Source organism: Anolis carolinensis, chromosome 5 (genome assembly GCF_035594765.1).
Source record: "Anolis carolinensis isolate JA03-04 chromosome 5, rAnoCar3.1.pri, whole genome shotgun sequence".
Classification (NCBI taxonomy): domain Eukaryota; kingdom Metazoa; phylum Chordata; class Lepidosauria; order Squamata; family Dactyloidae; genus Anolis; species Anolis carolinensis.
This window is the reverse complement of record NC_085845.1, coordinates 76,239,046-76,266,831: the sequence shown is the minus strand read 5'-3', so window position 1 is coordinate 76,266,831 and position 27,786 is coordinate 76,239,046. Positions and strand designations below refer to the sequence as shown.

The following is a 27,786-nucleotide window of genomic DNA, read 5'->3' as shown; positions in this document are numbered from 1 at the left end:
TCCCCTGGCAGGAGGGGCGGAGGGAGGAAAGGAGGCGCCCTTCCCCGGCGTTGCCACAACTCCAGGCGTCCCTTGGCACCGACGTCAGTTTGGTCAACAATCGCCGGGTATAAAGCGCTCCAATCACGGCGAGGCAGGAGGGGGGCCCAGGCACGGCGGCTCAGAGCGTGAGTGTCCCGCTTTGGCAGCGCGGGGAGCGAACCCATGCCCTCGCGGGTGGCCCGGCAGCCCAGCCCAGGTCGCCCCCGTCTTCCCGAGCCCCCTTCCCCCCGCAGCGCCACCGGGGGCCATGGCGGAGAGCCTCCGGAGGATGATCAGCAACGAGACGTGCAGGGTCTTGCAGGAGAAGCTGGAGCGCTGGTATCAGGATTATCATGTGAGTGAGGGAGTGAGGGAGTGGGATTTCAGCCTCCCCACGTTGGCCTTGTCTTCCCACAGCCATTGAAAGCCCACTTCTCGACTTCTCCACAGAATCAGAGGCTGTTGCTCTGTAGCACATCCATACTACAGAACAGGCATGGGCAAACGTCGGCCCTCCATGTGTTTTGGACTTCAACTCCCACAATTCCTAACAGCCGCTAGGCTGTTAGGAATTGTGGGAGTTGAAGTCCAAAACACATGGAGGGCCGACGTTTGCCCATGCCTGCTATAGAATTATTGGGGGCAATGGAGATCCATCTGTACAGGCATCCTCCAAGATAGATTCTGTAGTTTTGTTCGTAAGTTGAATTTGTATGTAAATCACAACAGGTACATTTTTAAAATGTAATTCCAACCGCACACCTATATAACTGGAGTTATACTTAAACGGCGCTCCATGCAGTCATGCCGGCCACATGACCTTGGAGGTGTCTATGGACAACGCCAGCTCTTCGGCTTAGAAATGGAGATGAGCCCCAACCCCCAGAGTCAGACATGACTGGACTTAACGTCAGGGGAAACCTTTACCTTTACACTTAAAATGTACCTATTCTGACATACATACAAATGCAGCTGAAGAACAAAGAAACAGCTTAAGAACACAGGCATGGGCAAACTTCAACCCTCCAGGTGTTTTGGACTTCAACTCCCACAATTCCTAGCAGCCAGTACAACTTATATACACACACATATATACATACACACATCATATAGTTCTAAAAGAACTATTATTTATTTATTATTTATTTACCACATTTATATCCTGCTCTTCTCACCCCTGAGGGGACTCAGAGTGGCTTACAAATCAAATGTACATGCAATATATTATTAGCATAGCACAATATAAGCATTAAATTACTATATTGTACTATATCATTACATGGTAATATTATTAGTAATATTACATTTAATATATAATATATAATTAATATTATTATATTATATTATTATTAATAGGTTCAGTAGGTTTCTTCTAATGTTGAATTTCTATGTAAGAAGGAACAGGTACATTTTAAAAATGTAACTCCAGACACACACATATATATGCTGGAGTTACACTTTAAATGTACCTCTTCTGACTTAACATACAAATGCAACTTAAGAACAAACCTACAGAACCTATCTTGCAGAACCTATCTTGTATATGTATGTGTGTGAATACTGTATACACACACACACACACACACACACACACACACACACAAGGTATTTCTACAAGATAGGTTCTGTAGGTTTCTTCTAATGTTGAATTTGTATGTAAAGTCAGAAGGGGTACATTTTAAAGTGTAACTCAAGCCACACACATACACATATAACTGGAGTTACACTTAAAATGTACCTATTTCAACTTTCATACAAATGCAACTTAAGAACTAACCTACAGAACCTATCTTGTAGAACTTATCTGTTATATGTATGTTGTGTGCACACTGTATGTATACATACACATGCACACACACAGAGAAGGTATTTCTACAAGATAGGTTCTGTAGGTCTGTTCTTAAGTTGAACTTGTGTGTAAGTCATACACATACACACATATATAGGTTAGAGTTACACTTTAAAAAGTACCTGTTCCAACTTACATACATTTATATACATACACACAAGAGAGTTCTACAAGATAAGTTCTGCGGGTTTCTTCTTGAGTAGAACTTGTATGTAAGTCATACAATTGAAACTTGGATTTTGACTCATAGTTAAGAACGGGAGTGAAACAACAGGAAGTGAAAGAAATCTACCCCTCGGAATGGAAATTTATTCCTGGAAGAGTGATCATGGGGAAACTAGCTGCTTCGAGTCTCCTTCGGGAGAGATAAAGTAGGGTATAAATAATAATAATAACAACAATAATAATAGCAATAACATCCATCACATAGTCCTAGACACTTGGGAAGTGTCCGACATGTGATCCCATACAACAGCCAGCATAGTGGTCTTGTTTGCTGTGTACTAATCTTGTTGTGCATGCAATAATAATAATAATAATAATAATAATAATAATAATAATAATAATAATAGGTGTCTAGGACTATGCGATGCATGTTATTGTTATTGTTGTTGTTGTTGTTATTTATACCCTACTTTATTTCTCCTGAAGGAGACTCAAAGCGGCTAGTTTCCCCATGATCACTCTTCCAGGAGTAAATTTCCCTTCTGAGTGGTAGATTTCTCTCACTTCCTGTTGTCTCACTCCCGTTCTTAACTATGAGTCATTTGTAAGTTGGATATTTGTAACTCAGGGACTGCCTTATTTACTTGGCTCTATTTCTTTACTTTAGCGATTTCCCTGGGAAAGCAGTAACCAAGGACGCTGGTTTCCCAGTGCTAAGCAGGCAGTGTTGTGGTTGCCACAGTGACCTGGATACAGAGTTGTGAGCAGCAGGGCTTGGCAAAGCCTGCCTCCTCAGGTCTCCATTCCTCTCCTCTTGCCAGACAGGATGTCATTGTAAACACTGTTTAGATTAAGATCAACTTCGGTGGTCAGAATAGGCTCACCTCTTGAAAAAAAACCAACGTAATTTCTTCTTTTGAAGAGTTAATCTGTTACAGCAAGGTGATAGCAGGACTCTGTTGGCTTTTCTCGTTTTCCATTCATATTCTATTTGCAGTCTCTTGATAGGCTACAGACTGCTCAATTCTTGCATTTCTTGTATTTAGATCTTCTTGCATCTCCAACAAGTGCAGGACAATACATGTCTATGTGCTTTCAAATCACCAGTCTACTCATAGTCTACACTGCCATATAATCCAGTTCAAAGCAGCTAATCTGAATTTTTTCTGGCAGTGTAGAAGAGGCCATAGTCTACACTACAGCACTCAGTATTCTTTTCTCCCATTTTGATCTTCTTTCATCTCCAAGGAGCAGAAGACAATGTGTACATGATATGTGTGTGTATGTTTATATATCTTCTAGGGGCTGTGGTAGTGCAGTGGATTAAACCGCTAGCTGCAAGAAATCTGCTTACTGGAGGGTTAGAAGTTTGAAGTTGCGAGTCAGGGTGAGCTCCCACTGTTAGCCCTAGCTTCTGCCAACCTAGCAGTTGGGAAGCATGCAATGGGAGTAGATCAATAGGTGCCACCTTGGCGGGAAGGTAAAAGGACATCCCATGCAGACATGCTGGCAAAACATTATTGGAGATGTCTACGGACAACAGGCTCCTTGCCATAGAAAAATGGAACAACAGCACCTCCCCATGTCTGGAGTTGAGCATCGCCTCCACACGCTGGAGATGAAAGAGCATTTACCTTTGTCTGTGTATTGTATGTAGGTAAATATTTACTCCTGATGTTAAGCCTAGTTGTGTCCGACTCTAGGATGTGGTGCTCATCTCCACTTCTAAGTCAAAGAGCTGGCGTTGTCTGTAGATGCCTCCTACGTCATGACTGCACAGAGTGCAGTTATCTTTCTGCTGAAGCGGTACCTATTGATCTACTCAAATGTACTTGTTTTCAAACTGCTAGGTTGGCAGAAGCTGGGCCTAACAATGGGAGCTCACTCTGTTCTTCAGATTCGACCCACTGACCTTCCGGTCAGCAAGTTCTGCAGCTTAGCGGTTTAATCCACTTCGCTACTGCAGCCCCCTATATAGGGTAACAAAAGCATTGCTCATTTTTCAGATTAACTCATGTGATCAGAATCTGACCCGATGCTGTGAAATTATGGAACTGAACTCCATGATCCAGGGACAACTTTTCACAATCCTCAATCAAACATGTCAACAAGGTGAGGTTGTTCCCTGTTCTGTATGTATGGTCAATGGCATATAAGCCCTGCAATATAGACCAGATAATGGTTAGCTCCTAACCATCACTGGACCCCACTAATTTGAATAACTTTCAGCCAGTGTCCAATCTCCTCTACTTGGGCAAAGTCGTGGAACATGTGGTTGCCTCACAGCTCCAGGGAATCTTGGTAGATATGGATTATCTAGATTCGGCACAGTCCGGCTTCAGACCAGGTCAAGGAACTGAAACAGCCTTGGTCTTAATGGATGATCTCTGCAGAGAGCTCGACAAGGGAAGTGTGGTTCTACTGGACCTCTCAGCGGCCTCCGATACCGTAGACCAGGGGTCCCCAAACTAAGGCCCGGGGGCGGATGTGGCCCTCCAAGGTCATTTACCTGGCCACCACCCTCAGTTTTATAATATAATATTTTTATATCATTTTAAATAATATAATATATTGTATATACATATAATATTGATAATAATATTATGTTATACAATATAATACTAATAATAATACCATATAATAATATTAATTATATGTTATATATTACATATAATATTACAGTATAGTGGTATAGTTCAATATAGTAATATATAATGCTAATATTGTGCAATGCTAATAATATAATATATTTATGTACATACAGCTGCTCTGAGTCCCCTTCGGGGTGAGAAGGGCGGGATATAAATGTAGTAAATAAATGTAGTAAATGAATAAATAAATAATTTTAGACTCAAGCTCGCCCAAAGTCTGAAATGACTTGAAGGCACACAACAACAACAACAACAACAACAACCCTAATTCACTTGACTATCTCATTGGCCAGAAGCAGGCCCACACTTCCCATTGAAATCCTGATAGGTTTGTGTTGGTTACAATTGTTTTCATTTTTAAATATTGTATTTTTCTTTCATTTTTGTTGTTGTTTTGCACTACAAATAAGACACGTGCAGTGTGCATAGGAATTTGTTCGGGTTTTTTTTTTTAATGATAATTCGGCCCCTCCACAGTCTCAAGGATTGTGGACCGGCCCTCTGCTTTAAAAGTTTGAGGACCCCTGCTGTAGACCATGGTATTAATTGAGGGCATTGAATTGTTGCCAACACTGTGAACGCCCTGAGTCTCCTTCGGAGTTGAGAAGAGCAATATGTAGTAAATACATCAAATAAATAAATAAATAAATTGTAATGTCGTCATATAGATTCTCACTCTTTCCTTCTCTCTCTCCCCCCCCCCCCCCCGATTTTTTACTCTATGATCTAGGTGGGCAGTACGCAGGCATGGAAGTTATTAAATCTCGGCTCCTGCCATGGCTAGGGTCTTGTCTTTGTAGCTATTCTCCTGGAAGGCCTCTTGAAGCAAACTCTTCGCGCTTGCAGGTACAATGAACTTTATCCTTTCAGGTTTTGCCTTTGTTTTCTTGAAACTTTGAATTGGCATTGAGACATCTTAAGTGAAAATTAAGTTGAAGAATTATATAAAGATTTGTTTTGTTGCCAGAGTATGTTCGGGGAATTAGCAACATTACAGCATCTTTTATGTTCCAAAGATCCAATGTTACAAGCAAACAGGGACAGTTATGAAGACTTTTTGTTTGATCAGTGTAACATCTTAAGAGAACAATAATGTGCATAATTGCATTTGGTGATCAAAGACAATGATTGCTGTGTAGATTACCATAGTTCATCTCTGTGGCTGTTTTTTTGCATTTGGTAGAATAGTATTTTAATTGGGAAATGAGACAACAAATACACAGACAAAGGCAAAGGCTTTTCCTTTCATTTCCGTCTCTGGAGGTGGTGCTCATCTCTGGCTTTGGGGGTGATGCTCTTCTCCAATTTCAAGCTGAGGAGCCTGCGTTGTCTGTAGACACCTGATTGTGTTGACGGCAAGACGCTTGGAGCGTCTTTTTGCCTTTTCCTGCCAAAGCCGTACCTATTTATCTATTCACATTTGCGTGTTTTTAAACAGCTAGGTAAGTAGGAGCTAGGGTTAACTGCAGGAGCTCACCCCGTCCCGTGGTTCCGAACTGCCAAATTTTAGGTCAGCAGTTCAGCAGCACAAGGATTTAACCCATTGCACCACCGTGGCCCCTTGCAGGATTAGAATTGTACTACTTGAGGAATACACAGCACCAGGCCTGTGAGTTGTATATGGATACAAAGGCTCTTCTTATAAGGCGCTCCTGAAAATAATGACACTGAAATTTAGTGGTACATTGCACACAGAAATTTAAGTCACAATTTGAGAAAACCTAATTTAAAGTTATTTTGCTTTCTTTAAGTGCCTTGGAAGTGAAATTCCATAAAATACTTGCAAGGCCTAATTTAAAGCAAGCAAAGTGCTTGAAAGCAAGCTTGCACTAGACTTGTGCACAGATTTGTTTTAGCCATTTTCCTTTGGCCCTTCAGCATCTACAGATGGCTATAATGGCAAGGGCTCAGCAGCCATGTTTTTTTTTTTTTTTTTTGCAGCTTCACTTCTATTCGGGAGCATGTGGTGCATGCTTCCTTAACTCCATTCCTTAAACCCAGGCTCCCTTGAAAGGAAGAAAGGAAAGGATCCCAGGAATGGAAAGGGGAGCCTTCTAAGTTCCCCATTCCGCCAGTGGGCTGGATCTTTCTGAATCTTTCAGCTGCTTAGCCGAAAACAGATTGTTTCCATTAGACAATTTTCGGGAGGCTCCCGAAAATGTATCTGGGTACCCAATAAAATTTGGATACCAAAACCGGATCGCTCTCCTGCTGATTTCTACAAGCCTAGCTTGCACTAAGTGGGATTTTCAGCATTGCACAGTGGTGGCTCTGTGATGGATCTCAGGAGGATAAAATTGATTCTTAGCCTGAAAATGTCAAAATATTTCTTCACTGAAATGGCCTATGTCTGCTGTAAAGCATTAAACAACTTGAGCAGGAAGCTGGCATTAAAAAGTGAAGCATTGTGTTGATAACTTGCTGTTAAATTTGCTCTTTTGTCTCAGTCTCTTTCAGTAGAGGCCTGTTGTAATAGATGAACTCTTAGTTGTTAGGGTTGCCATATAGATGACTGAAGAGGGTTTGTATACCTTCAGTGGTTGTATGCACAAGGCCATTTCAGGAGGCATTTCTGATCATACAGTTACCAAAATGCTGTCTTCTATACAGCCATAAAATTACACAAACAGTCTTTAGTTTTTACTCTGGAAAGCCTGCTTGGTGTACTCTAATAGGTTCTATGTGTTTCAGAAATATTTTTATAATAATAATACTTGATTTGTATTCCACCCTTCTCCCCAAAGGGACTCAGAGCAGATTACAGCATATAAAGCAGACACAGGCAAATATTCAATGCCTTATTACAATCACATATAATGAGACACACAAACACAGACAAAGGCGAAGGCTTCTCCTTTCATTTCCGACTTCTGGAAGTGGTGCTCATCTCTGGCTCTTTCTCCATTTCCAAGCTGAGGAGCCTGCATTATCACCTCCTGGTCATGTGGCCAGCATGATGGCTTGGAGCTTCTTTTTGCCTTTTCCTGCAAAAGTGGTACTTATTTATCTACTCACATTTGCATGTTTTCTAACTGCTAGGTGGGTGGGAGCTAGGGCTAACTCCATCCCGCGGATTCGAACTGCCGACCTTCAGGTCAACAGCAGCACAAGGGTTTAACTGATTATGTCACTGTGGCCCATTTTCTATGACATGACATGCGCTTTCGAAAATTGGATGACACAATGCAGCCCCAACCCGGAAAAATGCATTTAAATATAGTTTTCAAAGTAACTGGAAGGAGGCTGAAGAGAAAAAAAATAGTTTGTGTTTAACCCTCATGAAATTTATCCACAGATTCACTGAAGCACAACATGGACGGCTGAAGTTAGCAAAAAGGTTAAGAACATCTATTATAAGTTAAATTATGCATAGGTTCCTTCTTCCTAAAGAAATGCAATAGTTTCATGTAGCTCCAGTGTAAGGTGCCTACAACATTTGCAACAGCATTTATAAATAACCCTAACAGAACTGTGAATACTTTTCCTTCTCCTTCTCCCTTTTCCTCCTGTTTCAAAAAAGAAGACATTATTTTCTTTCCATATTGATTTTGCATTTATACTTTACTATAGGATTCACTGGAGAAAGACAGGACACTGAGGGAACTGTCCACTTCTCAGAGCCATGAAATAAAACAGCTGGAGAAAGAACTGAACGCCACTCGTTTGCAACTCAATCTCGTAAAACAAGAGTAGGATTATTAACTATTTTACATCCTTTACTTTCATTTCCTGCTTTTTTCTTTAATTTGGTTATTTTTATTTTAAAAATGCATGCTACTATTAAAATTTGCAAATTTACTGGCAAGAGAGTGTACAGGCATTTGCCAAGTTACAAACATCTGACTCATACTTAAGAATGGGGGTGAGACAACAGGAAATGAGAGAAATCTACCCCTCGAAAAGGGAAAATCACTTTTGAAAGAGTTATCATGGGGAAAAGGGGGCTCCACCGATGCTTTAGCACCAATCCTTGTTTCCACAACTAGCCAAATTTTTCAAAATTCAGTTATCACAGGGCAGAAAGTGAAGTGAAATCTGAACAGAGGCATAGACAGCAAAATAAACACCACAGGGGTGTTTACCTTTCCCATGCTATCCAAAGCTTATCTATCAATCTATCCACATAATAAAAGTGAAAATATGTATGTGTGTATGTGGCTGGGGTGTCTAACTACACAGACAAGCTCTGGCCTCCGCAAACAGCTATAACTCTTACCACTCAGGAGACACCAATAGCCCTCCCGCCAATGACATTGCAGATTATAGAGAGTGCCGTAAACATGTTCAAGAGCCCTGCCAATGTCCTCCACAAACATCAAACTGTTCACCACCCAAGAGAAGGCGTTCAGACGGGGACAATTTCATCCTAGATTTTCTGTTTTTCCTCCACCACAGACATCCCAGTGTTTCTTACTCTCCCCATTAGTGTGTAATCTGCATAACCCCGCCCACTTCCTCTCCCATAATCTTTTCCTATTCTTCTCTATAGCACACAGCAAACAGAAGAATTGATCAGCAACTGAACATACTAGAGAGGTTTGGGGAGAATTCACCATGATTTATAGGAGTTTTAGGTAACTGACTCAACATGATGGAAATTGTAGTTCACTCTGCATCAAGACATCACTGTGACCCCACTGACAATGGACTTGGACGAAATTTGGCACACAGAATGCCCATAACCAATTTGGGGGGAATTGACCTTGATTTATTGGAATTGTAGTTCACCTACAGTCAGAGAACACTGTGAATCCAACCAATGATGGATCTGGACCAAACTTGGCATGCATATCCGATATGCCCAAATTTGAATACTGGAGGGGTTTGGGATGAATTGACCTTGTCATTTGGGAGTTGTAGTTCACCTACATCCGGAGACTCTGTGACTCCACCGACAATAGACCTGGACCAAACTTGGCACTCAGAACCCCATGTCCAAATGAACCTACAGTAGGGATTTGAGAGAATGGACTTACCATAGTGGGAGTTGTAGTTTACCCTGCTGCCAGAGAGCACACTGAACCTTACCAATGATGCATCTAGAGCAAATTTGCCCAACATGACAAACTGAGTACTGATTGAGTTTCAGGGAGTTAACCTGGCATGATGTGAGTTCACCCACAAACTAATGCAATTTGGAAAATAAAAAAATGACTTTTTCAAATAACTCGGGCAACGGCAGTTCCCAAGCTAGTGTGTGTGTATGCATCTGTGTATGTATGTATGTATGTATGTATGTGCATGTATATATATCTATATATATCTATATCTTGCAGGAGTTACATTTAATAATATACCTGTTCTGACTTACATATAAATTCAGTTTAAAAACAAACCTATAGAACTTATCTAATTCGGAACTTGGAGACTGTATGTATTATTATATTTTAATATTGTATTTCTATTATATTTAGATATAGGCACATGTTTTCCTACTCTCATTTTTCTATACAGGTGTGTCATTTGTCTTTGCTTACATAGGTCGTTCCTCCCCTTTAACTCAATGGCTCTCCTCTAATTGGGACTAACAATACGATTTGTTTTATTGATTTTGGTTTTTTGAATTTCTGAGCAGAATGTATGCCTTTTATATTAAAAGGGTGCATCTGGGTGTTGCTTTCTCTTGCAGTCTTGCAGATACCCAATTGGCTCTTGAGGACACAAAGGCCAAGTCAGCCACCACCATTTTGGCAGCCGAGGATGAAATTGTTCAGCTAAAAGCAGAGTAAGAAAAGTTTATAAACCGTTGGCAGCTGCTGGTTTCCATTTTATTGAGCTTCTGAATCTGCTTGAATTTCAGTCCAAACTTTAAAGAAGCTGCCCATTGAACTAAACGCTATTTCTATCCCAAATAGTTTCAGCTTCTTTAAATTCAGCATGGGTTCACTGACATGAAGTCACCAGCTGTAACTTGACTGTGAAACGTGGTTTCAGATTTAATTTTCTTTTTATGTTCTGTTCATATTCTTGATCATTTATTATTCCCTATTGATTTAGATCAGTGGTTCTCAACCTTCCTAATGTCACGACCTCTTAATACAGTTCTTCATGTTGTTGTGACCCCCAACCATAACATTATTTTTGTTGCTACTCCATAACTGTAATTTTGCTACTGTTATGAATTGTAATGGAAATATCTGATATGCAGGATGTATTTTCATTCACTGGACCAAATTTGGCACAAATATCCAATACGCCCAAATTTGAATACTGGTGGGGTGGGGGTTGATTTTGTCATTTGGGAATTGTAGTTGTTGGGATTTATAGTTCACCTAGAATCTGCACTTGGTATCTGGGATATGTCTCAAGATGCCCAAAAGATGACAGTTTATTAGTAGAAAAGTATGACATGTCCTGGCTTGTGCATGCTTGAGGAGCCTTCTTCCGTGTGTTATATCAATAATAATAATAATAATAATAATAATAATAATAATAATAATAATAAACAATTTTATTTGTATCCCGCCCTATCTCCCCAGTGGGGACTCAGGGCGGTTAACAACATACAGTGGCAAACATTCAATGCTGTAAGGTGCAACCAGCAAAAAATAAGACTAACATAAATTAAATAATAACACACTAAACATCAAATCATAAAAAGAGCCACATTTCTTGCTGTTGTCTGCCTTCAAGTCATTTCTGACTTATGGTGCTGAACCTGTCACAGGGTTGTATTGGCAGAATTTGTTCAGAGGGGGTTTGCCCTTGTCTTCTTCTGAGAGTGTGTGATTTGTTTGAAATCACCCAGTGGGTTTCCATTGCCGAACGGAAATTCAAAGCCTGGAGTCTCAGTTTCGTAGGCCAACACTCAGGCCACTACACAACATGATCACAAAATACCATATTGCGTAAAATCATCATTACATTGGCCACAAAGGTTCTGGCTTTTCTTTTGACATCTTGAGATGCGTTTTTTGCATGTCCTGCAGATTCCAGAAAATATTCTCAATTTTTGCGGCTTCTACAGATGCTTAAAACTTCAACTCACGTGATTCTTCATCAGTAGCTACATTAACTGTGATGAATGAGAGCTGCACTGTAGTCAAAAACGTGTAGTGCAGTAGTTCCCAACCTGTGGTCTGTGGACCATCTGTGGTCCCCAAGAGCTAAAATATGGTCTGTGGCCTCACCATTACTACACTGTTGCAACGAGAGTGACTAGTCTAGCAAAACCCTCTTATAGTGCTGAGGCAATGTGGATGTCAGAAAGGGAGAGGCTAACAATCCATGAAAGGCACTACAACAAGCCTCCTGACTGCTGCTTCTCCTCCTCCTCCCTCCCCCTGAGCGGAGCTGTTACATGTGGTTTCTAGAAGTAGGGATGCCTTGGTGTCTTCATTTTTAGGCCTGTTTCTGTGGTTATTTGGTATGTTTATTCAGAAAATTGCATTGGATAGACCACATCAACTCTAGATTATTAACTATGGCTTTCTGTGGGTGAGCAAATGGGAACTACTGAATGACATATGTTCTGTATCAGAAACTAGAGCTGATGTGGTCTATCCAATGCAATTTTCTGAATCAACACCCCAAATAACCAAACCAAATCTAAAGTTGATCCAAAACTGATTCGTAACCCTTTTAGTACTAATGTTGGAGAGTGGTCCTTGGTCAAAGTGGTCCTTGGTCAAGTGATCCCTGGTCAGAAAAAGGTTGGGAACCACTGATGTAGAGGCTGCCCATTTTTTATCTCACCTGTTTTGTGGGGTGTTTTGTTTCTTTCTTTTTTTGCTGTTTTTAGGGTGTGAGTGCTCTTGTCTAAGAAATTAGAGACATTATGAATCCAAAAGTGTAGAACATGAACTACTAGTCATGTCTTCTGCAGTATGTCTCAGAATTGTAATTAATTATTTGGTCTATGCCAGTATTAGGATTAGGGAGCATTGGTGGTATATTTCTAGATGTGAGTGCTCCAGAAACTACTTTTAATGCTTCCTGAAGATGTTATATTAAATTTGTGAAGCACTCACAATTACAAAAAAAATATTTGTGAACCGCTTTTTTCTGATTTCTTTTTTTCTGGCTGAGAAGTAAAGACAGCAACAACAAAAATAGAACAAAATATCCAAAGCAGAATGAAATGAATGTAATTGCTGACACATTTTGGAGAGAAATCCTCCCCCTTCATGAGATGTGATCTTTTGACAATTCAGCACCAGACAAGCAGGGCTTCAAGTGGAATGCAGATAAAATATAACTTAAATTATAGGTGAAGGAGAAATGTCATTTCACATTCCTTTTGCTCTGCATGGGTAACTTTGGCATGGTTTCTAATGACCAGCTTTTAACCATTTTGTACATATTTGTAAATATCGTGTTAAGCAATGTCCTTATTGTGGTAGAACACCCCATTTGACTGAATTTATTCTTTGTGGTTAAGTCTAAAGGCTTCTCGAACAAAAGAAGAGTGTGCTCTGATCAACCTGGAGCGACTGAATGAGTATGAGAAGCAGGTACTAACTCTGAAGGATGAGATTGCTGTCCTCGCTGCTCAGAAATCGGTTCTGCAAAGCAAGTAAGACTCTTGCCCCGTCTAATTTAAGAAGCCCCTTTTTCTATAAAAGCAGATACATATCCATGGTTACCTGCATTTGACTAAATATATCCCCTCTAGGTATTTTCTAGGTGCTCTAGGTACTTAAGAGTACTTTCTAGTAAAGAAAAAGTTCTATTATTATTACCATTTGGCAATTCTGTTCCAGACTTGCACGGAGTCGGTCACCTTCCCCAATATCTGCCCGAAGTAGATCTCCCAGCCCACCTCCAATGAAGAGCTTCTCATCTGGCCGTGCAAGACTCTCAAATGCTTCCCGTCACGCTCACCTTGTGGAACGCTTCAGTGATATTTATACTCAGGAACGCTTGGATGCTCAAACTCTCTTGAGGAGTTACATTGACGATCTGGAGATTGTGCAAAGAATCATCTACATCGCAGCTGTGGTAGGGGTGGAATAAAACCATTTCTTTCCAATATCACTCATGCTTGTAATATAGGTAAAGGTAAAGGTTTCCCCTTGACATTAAGTCTAGTAATGTCCGACTCTGGAGGTTGCTGCTCATCTCTATTTCTAAGCCAAAGAGCCGGCATTGTCTATAGACGCCTCCAAAGTCATGTGGCCAGCATGACTGCATGGAGCACCGTTACCTTCCCGCCAGATCAGTAACTATTGATCTACTCACATTTGCATGTTTTCAAATTGCTAGTTTGGGAGAAAGTGGGGCTAACAGCGGGAGCTCACCCTGCTCCATATATTTGAACCACTGACCTTTCGGTCAGCAAGTTCAGCAGCTCAGTGGTTTTACCCGCTGCAACACTGGGGGCTTGTAATATAGCCATTTGTAAATCCCTCTTACCTCAATAAGAATCAATCATATGCATATAATCATATAATTATATAATAATAATAATAATAATAATAATAATTATTATTATTATTATTATTATTATTACTATTATTATTTTGTGTAATTGATGTGAATTTGGCTTTGACTATTAGGTGGACATAGTGATAATGATGATGATGATAATAATAATAATAATTGTTATTATTATAAAAGCAGACAACTACATTCTCTGGTGACATATAAAGATTGAAGCTGGTATCCACCAACATGAAAACTAACATTTTGAACATGCATACTTTTTTACTCTCAAATTTGTAATTCTTGTTTTCTTCTGAAGGTAGATTTTGCCCTTCTCAGATGGAAATCTAAACCAGATCCATAACAGCATAACTATATTTTGGGCTTTATAGTGTAACCATCTCTGCTCTCAGTAATTGTAATGCTCACCATCTTTAATACCTTCTGGTGGTTTTTTCTTCTTATGTGGGCAATGAAGACAATATATATTTTGCCAGGTTTTCAGTGAGTTTAATTTGTCTTGTTAATTGCGCTATCTTTTGTTTGTACAGTTTCATTTTCCTTTCTTGTATTTTCTGTTATTATAATACACCACCTTGGGGGCACTTATGTAGGAGGTGTTCAAAGGCAGTATGTAAATGTTTTTTATAGATCAGCGGTTCTCAATCTTTTTGGCCCAGCCAGTTTACCAGCTGTTAGGATTTCTGGAGTTGAAGGCCAAAACATTTTGGGACTATAGGTTGAGAACCACTGTTATAAATAAACACTTAAATTAAAAAAAAATCACATGCACACCTACATCCTAATGTTAGGACCTCATCACATTATCTTATTTACCCATCGTAGGACACTTCCTCAACGCAGCTGGCACGGAGCCTGCCAGATCTCATCCCATGACGTATATCTGTTTTCAACAGGCTCCATGTCAGTTGCATCAAGGAAGCGTGGTAGGAGAGGGAAACCTGAACTTGAGGGACTCCCTGTGTTTAATTAAGAAATCATTGAGACAATGCAGGATCATGTGATGAGCAAGATGGTGGTGAGGGTAATGTGAGGCACTAGGCTACAGATTCGCCCTACTGCCCCACGATTTTCCCCGCTGCCCGATGCCTCCCACTGTCCCCCGCTGTTTTCTGCATTGAGGTCCTTAGTCTCAACAGACCAGAGCTATGCATTGATTCATTGTTCAACACAATTGATTTGTTGGATCTGTTCTTATTGGGCTAGATTGGATTCCAGCTTCACTTTCTAGCTCTAGCATTCCTATTGCCAGGTCTAACTGATCAAACTTAAAGTACTATTTAGCTATGAACACTGTGTTGTTGCTTTTAAAAAAGAGAAAGAACTCATTTAATCAGTGCTTAGTAAGTTATATATCAATAGCATTTGGTAATATGCAAAAGAGACAACGTGGTGTAATTGTTTGTGGACTGGGCCTGGGTCTGGATTCTCTACTCAGCCAGGAAGCCCACAAGCCCCACAAAATCCCATGACAGGATTTTTTTTTCATGTCAGGAGCAACTTGAGAAACTTAAGTTGCTTCTGATGTAAGAGAATTGGCCGTCTGCAAGGACATTGCCCAGGGGATGCCTGGATGTTTTGATGTTTTTCCCATCCTCGTGGGAGGCTTCTCTCATGTCCCCGTATGGAACTGGAGCTGATAGAAGGTGCAACCTTCAAATTAGTAACCCAACCTTCAGGTCATCAGTCCTGCCGGCACAAGGGTTTAACCCACTGCACCACCAGGGGCATCTTAGGTTTGTCATAAGTTGGAAATAACTTGAAACATAATAACAACATGTACAACACAACCCACTAAACTCATATAATATAAATACTTAAAATTTTACCTTAAAGTAGGGAGGTAAAGTAATAATAATAAAATACAATCACAAAGAGATGTGGGAATTTTTTTAGGCCTGGGGTGCCAGGGCTCTAGTTCTAGGATAGTGTGAGAATTTTGTTTAAGTTTAGTTTTGATCAGAATTTATCAAAATGATCAAAAATATACATGTAGGAGAAAGTAAAAAATACACTTAAGTTACTGAATTATAGCTATGCTTGATGTTTGGATGAACACTTTAAATCTCCAAATACTAATTGTTATTATATTCCTAGAATCAAGAAATGCTGTATCAGAGAATCTATTTCTGAAGCTTTGCCTGATAACACTATGTAACAAAATGTGCAAAAAAATACTGTTCCTAGTTTGAAAGTGTTATTTCCTGTTTAATTGTGCAGTACTTACTTTGAAAGACATTATACTCAAGAAACTTTGTTTTTGTGGCTGCCACAAACGATGTTGAACAGGTTGAGACTCGATGAGATATTCATTGAAAAGCTAGAGCAAAATGTGCTACTGAGTGTTTCCCCATGTTTTTATGATAGAACCAATTAGGAAATGACATTTATGACCCAGGAACAAAAATCATCTTACATAGTGTAATCCAGTTATTATCCCTTCCCGTTATTAATTTCCTCCAGTTCAGAAATTTGTGGTCTGCCCAATCCAACCCAACAAGAACAGATCCATTGAATCAGTTGTGTTGAACAATGAATCAATGAAAAGCTATAGCAAAATGTGCTGCAGGATGTCCCACAAGAATAAAGTTTGTGCAGTTTAATAAACCTTTTCCATGTTTTTAATGATAGAACCAGTTAGGAAATGACATTTATAACCTAGGAACTAAAATCATGTTACATAGTATAATTAAATGACTTGGCATTTGTTTCTTTGTCCCAGAATACTATATTTAACATGCTTTTTAAAAATTATTTGTAGGAATCTTTCCAGGTTGCAAAGAGGGCATTCAGACAGTTCAAAATGCGTGTTAGAAAGACTCTGTCCCTGAGTTACTCCGGTTCTGAATCACTCGAAGACATGGTGATGGATTATATCATTCGCCAGGAGGATCTCTATGATGTTCAGTCCAGTGTCAATGTAAGTTTTAATGTGAATGGAGCAGCATCTGTATTTAGTGCAAACACACTCACTCAAACACAGTGTGTGTTAGTGTATTAATGGAGCTTTGCTACTCTGTGATTTCTTTATACAGTAGTAGATTTATGTAGCATCCAAATGGAGAATGGCCTTTAGATTGGCATTATCCATTCTCATAGAACTGGGAGAAGAGGATTGCCCTTTGCTCTTTAACTCCAGTGTGTCCCCAAAAGCAGCTGATTTTCCAGCAGTGTGGATGATTCTACTAATGTTTTATCAGAGTCTTTCATGGCTGGAATCTCTGGGTTGCTATAGGTTTTCCATGCTGTATAGCCATGTTCCAGAAGCATTCTCTCCTGACATTTCACCCACATCTATGGCAGGCATCCTCAGAGGTTGTGAGGTCTGTTGGAAACTAGACAAGTGGGGTTTATATATCTGTGGAAGGTCCAGGGTGGGAGAAATAACTCTTGTTTGTTGGAGGCAAGTGTGAATGTTGCAATTGGGCGCCTTGATTAGCATTGAATAGTATTGCAGCTTCAAAGCCTGGCTGCTTCCTGCCTGGGGGATCCTTTGTTGAGAGGTGTTAACTTTATTAACCAACCTGGACACAGCATATTATTTGAGAACACAGGAATGCTGGACCACTCTACCAACCACCATGTCAGACACAGAGAAGCCATTGAAATCCATAAGCATGTGGACAATTTCAACAGAAAATAGGAAGTCATGAAAATGAACAAAATCTGGCTACCAGTATTAAAAAAAAAACTCTAAAATCAGGAAAGTAAATAAGGAACAACACTCAGAAAACAGTGGAATTCCGGACAGGAAACAATCAGGGCCAGCTAACACCTCCCAACCAAGGATTCCCCCAGGCAGGAAGAAGCCAGGCTTTGAAGCTGCAAGTCTATTCAGTGTTAATCAAGGTGGTTAATTGCAACATTCACACTTGCCTCCAACAGACAAGAGTTCTTTCTCCCACCCTGGACATTATTCCACAGATATATAAAGACCACTTGCCTAGTTTCCAACAGACCTAACAACCTCTGAGGATGCCTGCCATAGATGTGGGTGAAATGTCAGGAGATAATGCTTCTGGAATATGGCCATACATTCTGGAAAACTCATAGTAACCCAGATTCTCCTAATGTTTATGACGTATCTCTGCTGAAACTGCTTGGCTACATGTAAACCAATGCAACAATGAGCAGAAAATACAAAAACCAGCAGCCTAAACAATATTAGCATAAAAACCAATTAAAATAAGAAGTCGAATTATATCAGGAATAATTACTATGCATGAACAAGTTAGTAGAATAAAACTGTCAAAAACTTTATCTAGGCTTTTGGAAAACAAGCAGATAAATAAACCTTGCCGCATCTTGAAACGATGATGTGAACATTGCATTCTATTTTGTCTTCATAGTTTTAACTGCGGCATTATTACCCCGGTTAGAAAATGTTTTGGATTGTGCTAGGAAAATATGGCTATTTTGTTCCAGATGTATAATCTAGGGAACTTATATCAGGTTCTGTACACCCAAACTGTGCAAATCTGGTGATAAAATAATCACCGGGAAAGGCCATAATGTATATTACTTCACTAACATTAGCATTATTTTAGGCCAGCTTCTGAATACTTCTATAGAAATGTTTTGGAAAGGAGATATTACCTTGTTTTAACATAACACAGGAGCCCCCGGTGGTGTAATGGGATAAACCCTTGTGCTGGCAGGACTGCTGACTGAAAGGTCGGCGGTTCGAATATGGGGAGTGAAGTGAGTTCCCATCTGTCAGCTCTAGCTCCATATGGGGACATGAGAGAAGCGTCCCACAGGATGGTAAAACATCAAGCACCCGGGCGTCCCCTGAGCCATGTCCTTACAGACGGCCAATTCTCTCACACCAAAAGCGACTTGCAGTTTCTCAAGTCGCTCCCGACATGGAAAAAAACACATAACACTTCTCTCTCCTTTCTGCTCCTTTTCTTGTTTGTGTCTATGTTTGTGTATCTGCATGTACACATGCAGGTATGTGTGTGTTTTATTGGCTTTTGAATTTTATTTCTTTTCTCATATTTAAAACACGTTAATAACTTTAGGTTTGTTTCCTCATCCTAATAACACTTTATGTTGCATTTGCTTTCAGGATGTCATCTGTGCAATGAACACCAATCCTCAGATTTCCTTCCCCCCAGAAGTTGATTTTATCATGATCAGTAGTTTAATACGGGAGTTGTGCCGGGTAGCCTTTTCCATGCAGACTTTGGATCCTCCGCTCGATGTTTCATTTGGTACAGATGGAGAACTTTTTAGCGAATACAAGTAAGGGAAGTTTAAGCATGTAGACTTGTAAATCTGAATGACATGACTGTTATTATCTTTCACTACATTTGATGGGCCACTACACAGTATTGTGAGCTGCAGTAGATATGGTGAACTTATTAATGCTGCTTGTTATTAATTCCATTATTACTATTATTTTCTGCCTTATTTTAATCTGTTTATTTTGAAACATTCTTCAGTAGGTTAAGGCCCCTTGTACACTGCCATATAAAATTCAGATTACCTGTTTTGAACTGGATGATATGGCAGTGTAGACTCATATAAGACAGTTCAAAGCAGATTATGTACATTAATCTGGATTATATGGCAGTGCAGAAGGGGTCTATGGCCCCTTTCAAACAGCTGTATAAAATACCACATTATCTGCTTTGAACCAGGTTATATTTATTTATTTACAGTATTTATATTCCGCCCTTCTCACCCCGAAGGGGACTCAGGGTGGGTTACAATGAACACATATATGGCAAACATTCAATGCCAACAGACAAACAACATACAGTATAGACAGACACAGAGGCATTTTAACATTTTTCCAGCTTCACAATTCCGGCCACAGGGGGAGCTGTTGCTTCACCATCCACTAGTGGCTGTACTTCCTCATTCCTTTCGTTGTGTTTTGCTGGCAGTTTTATGGTGTTGTAAATTAGTTAAATTAGCCTCCCGCATAAAGCGTACCTAAATTTCCCTACTTGACAGATGCAACTGTCTTTCGGGGCTGCATAGGTCAACAGCAAGCCGGGCTATTTAATGGTCAGGGGCTTAACCCGACCTGGGCTTCGAACTCATGACCTCTTGGTCAGTAGTGATTTAGTGGAGCTGGTTACTAGCCAGCTGCGCCACAGCCCAGCATATATGGCAATGTGGACTCAAATAACCCAGTTCAAAGCAGATATTGTGGATCATCTGCCTTATATTTTGAGTTATATGGCTGTGTAGAACAGCTCTTAGTTAATTAAATTTGATATAACACATTGCCTCTTACGATACCTAATATTTGGAGTCCAACAAGGTTTCCCCCCTCAGTGTTCCAGAAAACAGGACTATATTAGTGGTCATTGAATACAAATGTTGCTTTTTTCCCTTGGAAATTCCCAAAGGAAAAACAGCCGGTTGCTCAGAGACCAACACTGTCCAGGGACCATCACTTTGATTACCATACATACTACACAATTAGAGCATATTGATACAGTTTTGCCACTATGGCAACATCCTATGGATTCCTGGAATTCGAAGTTTACCGTGGGAAAAGATGTTAAGAATTTCCAGGCAGAATGCCTCCCAAAGGCTACAACTCCCAGAGTCCATAGGATGTTGCTGCAGCAGTTAAAGGTGGAATCATAGCACTATATTAGTTTAGTGTGAAAGGATCCCTGGACCAGAAAAAAAAACAGATTTTGAAATTCTCATTCCTCACAAAGCTCAGTGGATGACTTTGGGCCAGTTGCTTGTGTTTGGGGAATCATAGGCTGGATCTACGCTGCCATATTATCCAGGTTATCAAAGCAGATAATCTGGATTTTGTATGACAGTTTAGAAGAGGCCATAGACACAGGAAGTTGGAAACCTGTTTTCCTAGCAGTATGCAGGAGTGTGTTTCAGGAGGAAGAAAAAGAGTCTTCTTATTGTATAACACATCAAAGGAAAAGGGTGGGAAGAAAAGAAAGGAAGGGGAAAATAAGACCCACTCCAGGACAAATGCAAGAGAGGCTGAAATAGTATTGAAAGGCCCTGATTCAATGGGAGTAATCAGTGTCACATAGACTGTCAACTCAGGTGCAAATGAAATCTCCTTATGTGTCCAGATACCGCCGCAGCTATGACTCTGAATTCACAGCTCCGCTGGTGGCCTACCATGTGTGGCCTGCTCTCATGGAAGAAGATTCTGTCATCGTGAAGGGAGAGGTAGTCACAAGAAGAGGTGCTCTAGTAAGTGCTTTACTCAGATGCTAAGGATGTCAGCATTTTGGCGTATATGTTAAGTCACTTCCAAGTGCAGACCACTCACATTGCATCCTAAGGCCTTCACCGAGGAGAAGATTTGGGGGATTTCAGATGAAAGGAGGTGGTGGTAGAGGCCCATTATTTTAATCTGCTCCTTCTGCAAGTGAGAGTGGTTAGGCTGTGAGGACCGCCTCAAAGAGCTGGGCATGTTTAGCTTGCAGAAGAGAAGCCATGTATAAATATGGCCATAATAAATATGTGAGGGGGAGTCATAGGGAGGAGGGAGCAAGCTTTTTTTCTGCTGTCCTGGAGACTAGGACGTGGAACAATGGCTTTATACTACAGGAGATTCCACCTGAACATGAGGAAGAACTTCCTCACTGTGAGATCTGTTCAGGCTTTTAAGCAGAGTCTGGATGGCCATCTGTCGGGGGTGCTTTGAATACAATTTTCCTGCTTCTTGGCAGGGTGTTGGACTGGATGACCCACAAGGTCTCTTCCAACTCACTGATTCTATGATTGTATGTGTACACTCCTCCAAACCTGTGGCTTGTCATGATGTCCAAATTGGGTTGAGAACTATTCTACTACCTTGCTAAACTTGGTTTTACATCGGCATTTCACATGGGTGTTGGCATTTTGAAGAAACTCCACCCAACATTTGGGGCAGTGACCTTAACATAGGGACATGTTAAAGCTCGTGTATTCTTCCCTTCCACATTTCATTCTTGTCTTCTGAAAAAGTTATTTCAGTAATTGCTCTCTGTTTAAGAATGTCATGTCTCATCTTCTATATATATATTTTTAGTGGTCTCACAGAAGTAGAAGCAGAAGCAGATGCCGCAGTCGCAGCCTGAGCCCTCTGTCTCGCAGTGCTGGCTACACCCGACACTTGGTAAAGTAGAATGTCCTGACTTGCAATATGATTCAAGATCGACATGAACCCAGACATTGAAAGCAGCATTTAACATTTAAGACAAATAAGAGAAGCATGCGTGGAGGCAGGGAGGCAGATTTTAATGATAGCTGCAAACCATACCCCCTGTCTCCCTCCAACTTTATCCAAATCGTCCACTCTCACAAAACATTAGATATAGGGGCATCACAACAAGTAACAACTCTGAGCAGAATCAGCTTAGTAAAGAAGTGGACAGTGTTGCACTCTTGGAACACCTTATCACCCAGAACCACACAGAGTCTAGTAGTTACTAACTACAGCAGTTTATTTACAAAGCCTATATAAAAGGGGAAAAGGGGCATTTCCAAAGAAGCAGTAGAAAAGGTGCTTTGAAATAGTAGTAGTCCATATATACAAAAGACCAATAGTCCAAAATAGCAAGGTACATGAAATCCAGGAAGTCAAGAACATAGGTATAAATCTATAAGCTTGAAAACATGAACTTCTCCAAAGCAAAACTCTTTCAGGAACACAGGCAAAGACAAGAGACGCATGAGCATGAGAGCTGAATCAGGAACTTGAATCTGTGGTGATGTTGTTTGCTGTGGAGATGCTAAGTAAACACCACTTAATTTAAGCTCAGGCCTGACTAGGAAGGCATGGGGCCATACCTTTGAGAACTGGGTCTCAAGGACTTCTCACAGAGTCTTTCTGAACACCTAATTACTCTATCCTTGACTCCCTCCATGCCGAGGCCTAATCTGATACCATGGGAAAACTCCCCATCTGCACCTACCAAAGGCCTTGAAGGCTGATTTCCAAGAGAAACTGACTTTTCCCTGGTTGCTAAGAAACGGCCATGGGAATCCCAAATACCCCCTGTCTCCTCTACAACTGCTGGTGCTTCTCTTTGATCTGAGTTTGCAAATCACCCTGATCACACACAGACTCGTCAATGGGAAATCCATCATCCACCTCTTCCTCCTAGGAATCCCCAGCATCTTGCTGCTGAACCCCAACAGACAGTGGCAACTGGTGGCTCCCATGTCAGTAGAGAAGAGGAGTCCAATCTGTTTTAAGGCTCTCTTAAAGTTTAGTCTAAAACCCAGAATAGAGCCACTGGCTCATTGACACTGGAGCCACTAGCTGCCAGTGGCTTGGTCATACACTTCTTTCGATGTGTTAAATGAAGTGTGAGAGAGGACAGAGAGAAAAGGCCTTCTGTGTTTGAGGGTTTCACTTTTGCACATTTGATTATGTATTGATCTGATCACCATATTTACTTGAGTATAATGTGCCACTGATTTAGCATTAGATAATGGTAATATGATCTCTAGGTCTTCCAACTTGTGCAGTAAGGATGTAGAGACTTATAGAGAGAACATGTCACTAAGTATTTGTAAGTTCATCAGCAGTGAAAGTTGCTCATAGAGTCGTACTGTAGGATCTAGAGCAGTGGTTCTCAATCTATGGGTCCCCAGGTGTTTTGGCCTTCAACTCCCAGAAATCCTAACAACTGGTAAACTGGCTGGGATTTCTGGGAGTTATAGGCCAAACACCTGGGGACCCATAGGTTCAGAACCACTGTTTTAGAGATTCCTAAAAAGCTATTCTATCAGGTAAATAAAAAAGATTACAAAAAATCTTCCATGGCTCTCCTGTACCATTAAGCCCAGTGAATGTAGAGGGCTGACTGTACAGTTGAGCATCTCACCTGCAAAGATGCAGCTCTCCTCCTTCTCCTTTTCTTATCCTGTTTGGGATGGTGGATGCATGTAAAAGAATGTATAAATCCCAATGTATAAGTGGAGACCTTTCTCGATCAAAATGAGTCAGGATGAGCCAGTCACGTTATTTCATTTCCCTTTCATTCTTTGTCTTCTAGCGATCTCGAAACCGCAGCCCTTCCCCGTTAAGGAGCGGAAGCCCAAGTAAGTGGGCCTATTCAGAACTTAGACGATCATGGCTTTAAAATGCTCGAATAATCAAGTAAACAGAAAATACGATGATTATTCAGTGTTATTTTTCTTCAAAACAGCACTGTTCCTTAGTGATTCTCCACGAACGTAAGAGTGTTTTTGTTCTTTTAGTATCTTTAAAAGGCTTCTGATTTGGATCTATGCTTGGTCTCCAGTTTTCTTTGATCTCCAGGTCTCAGGTCATCCAAATGGCTACTATCTCAATATCTGCTGCAGGTAGACAACTATACAATGATATCTGCCAATGGTTCCTCTGAGGTTCCTTCTACACTGCCATATAAAGTCCAGATTATCTGCTTTGAACTGGATTATATGGCAGTGTAGACTCATGATCCAGTTCAAAGCAGATAATGTGTATTATCTATTTTGATAATCTGGATTATATGGCAGCGTAGAAGGGGCTTGAGAGCTCTCTTTGGGGATATAATGCCTAATACTCATCATCCAACACAAAGCTAAGCATTTTGAAATGAATGGATAGGATCCAAAACTATCCTTTTGACACTAACTGTGGTGAGCAGTGGCTTCTATGTGTGCTAAATCTGCTCTGGGTTTTATTCCAGACTTTAAAGGAGCCCACGATGGCGCAATGGGTTAAACCCTTGTGCCGGCAGGACTGATGGCCAAAAGATCAACGATTTGAATCCGGGGAGCGGGGTGAGCTCCCATCTGTCAGCTCTAGCTTCCCATGCAGGGACATGAGAGAAGCCTTCCACAGGATGGTAAAACATCCAGGCATCCCCCAGGCAACGTCCTTACAGATAGCCAATTATCTCACATCAGAAGTGACACAGTTTCTCAAGTCACTTCTGACATGAAAAAAGGGGTCTGAATCCTATCCTCTAAATAAATTCAGCAACTTGGGCCATTATTTTAAAATCTGGAATAAAGTCTGGTTTAGATTGATTATATTCACGAAGGCTTTGACCAGTTCTGCCATGTGAAACTATTTTCATCTGTGGAATGGGAGGCGAGTAATTATTATTTCCTTGGATACACTTCTGCACCCTCAGAATCTTCTCCAAGGAGCTGAGAAACTTGCTATATTCAGTGTTTTAGATAGGTTTCAGGAAAGAGAATAAGATCTTGTTATTCTAAGTGATATGATTCTACGATTGATACAGGTTGAGCAACTCTTATCCAGAATTCTGATTCTGAAATACTCCAAAAGTGTCTGCATGGATGGCGGAGATAGTGGCATCTTTCATCTCTGATGGTCCCGTGTACATGAACATTGTTTCATGCAGAGAATTATTAAAATATTGTCTAAACTTATTTTCAGGCTACGTGATTAAGGTGCTTGTGAATCACAGGTGAATTTCATCTTTAGACTTGGGTCCCTTCTCCAAGATATATCACTGTGTATGTACATGGAAATACAGGTGTTCCAAAATCGGAAAAATTCCACAATCCAAAACATGTCTGGTCCCAAGCATTTCTGATAAGGGAGACTCACTTTATAATAGTCATTAAATGGCCATATCTTTCTGGGAAATATCAGTTCTGTGACCATTATTACACTTTATACTGGATCCTTAAATAATTAAGAGTGCAATTCTATACAGGTCTACTCAAGTATGAGTCTTGCACCTTACTGGAAGCACACAGAGCTTTAAATTCATCGTTAGATTTTTAAAGTTCCAAACTGAAATGTTTATTTTTCTCCAATAGGAATTTAGCTTAACTGGATATGAGTTTGTTGAGTCTCGTATACTTCTGGATCAGTCGGCTTCTATTGTGCCTTCTCCTGTTCCGAGAGTACCTCAAACATCACTAAAAATATTGTGAACAGCAGTTTTGAACCATTCCAAATGGAGAGTGAATTGGGATTTATTTTAATGGGTTTTTATAATATTGGAATTTTTTTTTTAAAAAAGAAATGAATGTAAGAGATTCAATCAGAAATTACATATGTATTTTAGGATGATATTTGATTTTTAAAATGTTTACATAAGTCTTTTGAGCAAAGGGCAAGTTTTTTTTCACAAATATATAGGCACAGATAATACAGTGCCACATCAGTCTGTATTTCATGTTCACTCACGTACGAAATCAGTTATGTCTTCAGCATTACAAGGAGTGGTGATTGGTTGCTCCAATGTCAGTGGAGCAGGAAATCCACTACATATTTTAATCCAGGCTTTGAAGATCTATCTAGTGGCCTGAAATCTATCTTCAAAATGGGTTGAGCACATTGGATAGCTCATTGAAAGCTTGCCAAAACCTAGAATGGATTTCTACCTCACTAACATGGGAGCCAACAACCTGTCCTTATGACATGCTATAAAACTAGCATCTATTTAAAAAATAGATGCCATTTTGTGGTGCTTTTTATAGGCACAATCTAAGTTGAGTACAATAAAATCCCATTTAATCAATGGGATTCCAAAATGTTTAACACTGGATAAAATAAAAACGCTCACAAAAGCACAGATAATGGATAATCATATTACAGTCTTTGATTGACTTGCAATGAAAATAGCATATGGATTTCATGTATATCTGTTGATGTATTGGGTTGGATCCTTATTGAGTCATAGAGTAGAACAGTTCAAATCCATGGGACTTAGGCCTCTTCTATACTGTCATATAAATCCAGATTATCTGTTTTGACCGGAATTTTATGGCAGCCCAGACTCATATGCAGCTCACGGTGGTGCAGTGGGTTAAACCAGCTGACTTGTTGACTTAAAGGTCTTGGGTTCGAATCCGGGAAGCAGGGTGAGCTTCTACCAACCTAGGAGTTTGAAAATATGCAAATGTAAGTAGATCAATAAGTACCGCTCCAGCGGGAAGGTAATGGCACTCCATGCAGTCATGCCAGCCACATAACCTTGGAGGTGTCTACGGACAACAGCGGCTCTTTGGCTTAGAAATGGAGATGAGCACCAACCCCGAGAGTCGAACACGACTAGACTTCATATCATGGGAAAATTTTTCCCTTTACCTTTATCTCGACTCATATCATCCAGTGAATTATCTGCATTTATAATCTGAATTATATGGCAGTGCAGAAGGGGCCTTAAATTAGTCACTCTATTAATTTCTAGTCTGAATATGACTTAAATTTGTCTCCTGTCCATTATTTTACCATAACCCTTGGTGCTGACATCAGTATGTTTTTCTGAGATATGTTTTTCCATATATTTTCCATTCTTCATCAGCACAAGTGATACAACCTTTTGTGGGCTTATGTTATTACATAGGGCTTTAAGATTGGTCAAATATTTAGTCTAATGACTAGTCTTTTTGTTCAGATCCTGAACCTGGTGCTTCAGTAGAGTGTGGAAATGCCTTGATTCATTAATACAAACCAAGATGGAATTAATTGATTTTTGTCATATAATTATTTGACTTTGTGTGGGGAAGGGGGGAATCTCATGATTTATTTTTCTGGCTTCATTTATGTACAACTTTCTAAACCCGTTTACTTTTTTTATCAGTGTGAGGGTGCTTTGAGATTTTGTTTATGGTTGCAAATTTTACAGCTAGGTGAGGTACTGTTTACAACAAAGTTGCATCTATTTTGGAAAATGTATGCATCTACTTGAAATAAATGATTGAATTGGATTTACGCATGTGTCATGTGAATCAGATAACCTTGGATCCAAAATGAAATAATTAAAATGT

The 27,786-nt window shown here is 40.1% G+C and overlaps 1 protein-coding gene across 4 annotated transcripts; it reads left to right on the top strand.

The window, feature by feature from the left end:
* spata18 (spermatogenesis associated 18) lies at positions 1 to 27,726 on the top strand. 4 transcript variants are annotated; one of them, XM_008117623.3, is made up of 13 exons: positions 3 to 376; positions 4,042 to 4,147; positions 5,417 to 5,532; positions 8,257 to 8,375; positions 10,316 to 10,411; positions 13,067 to 13,201; positions 13,389 to 13,626; positions 16,832 to 16,990; positions 19,142 to 19,317; positions 21,141 to 21,264; positions 22,088 to 22,174; positions 24,063 to 24,108; positions 25,828 to 27,726. In XM_008117623.3, exons 1-13 carry the CDS (start codon positions 290 to 292, stop codon positions 25,833 to 25,835), a joined length of 1,497 nt encoding a protein of 498 aa, XP_008115830.1. In that variant the 5' UTR covers positions 3 to 289; the 3' UTR covers positions 25,836 to 27,726. The 4 variants fall into 4 exon arrangements, with proteins under 4 accessions (XP_062837665.1, XP_008115830.1, XP_062837666.1 ...); XM_062981596.1 differs by having other exon boundaries at positions 25,281 to 27,726; XM_008117622.3 differs by having other exon boundaries at positions 24,063 to 27,726.
* Positions 27,727 to 27,786: the final 60 nt, after the last annotated feature.

Bases quoted from the DNA above. Each gene is read 5' to 3' on its own strand.
- spata18 (XM_008117622.3), top strand. From the start codon at position 290: ATGGCGGAGAGCCTCCGGAGGATGATCAGCAACGAGACGTGCAGGGTC. The intron at 13,202-13,388 runs GTAAGACTCTTG...ATTCTGTTCCAG, and splicing joins AAATCGGTTCTGCAAAGCAA to ACTTGCACGGAGTCGGTCAC. The intron at 22,175-24,062 runs GTAAAGTAGAAT...TTTGTCTTCTAG, and splicing joins CTGGCTACACCCGACACTTG to CGATCTCGAAACCGCAGCCC.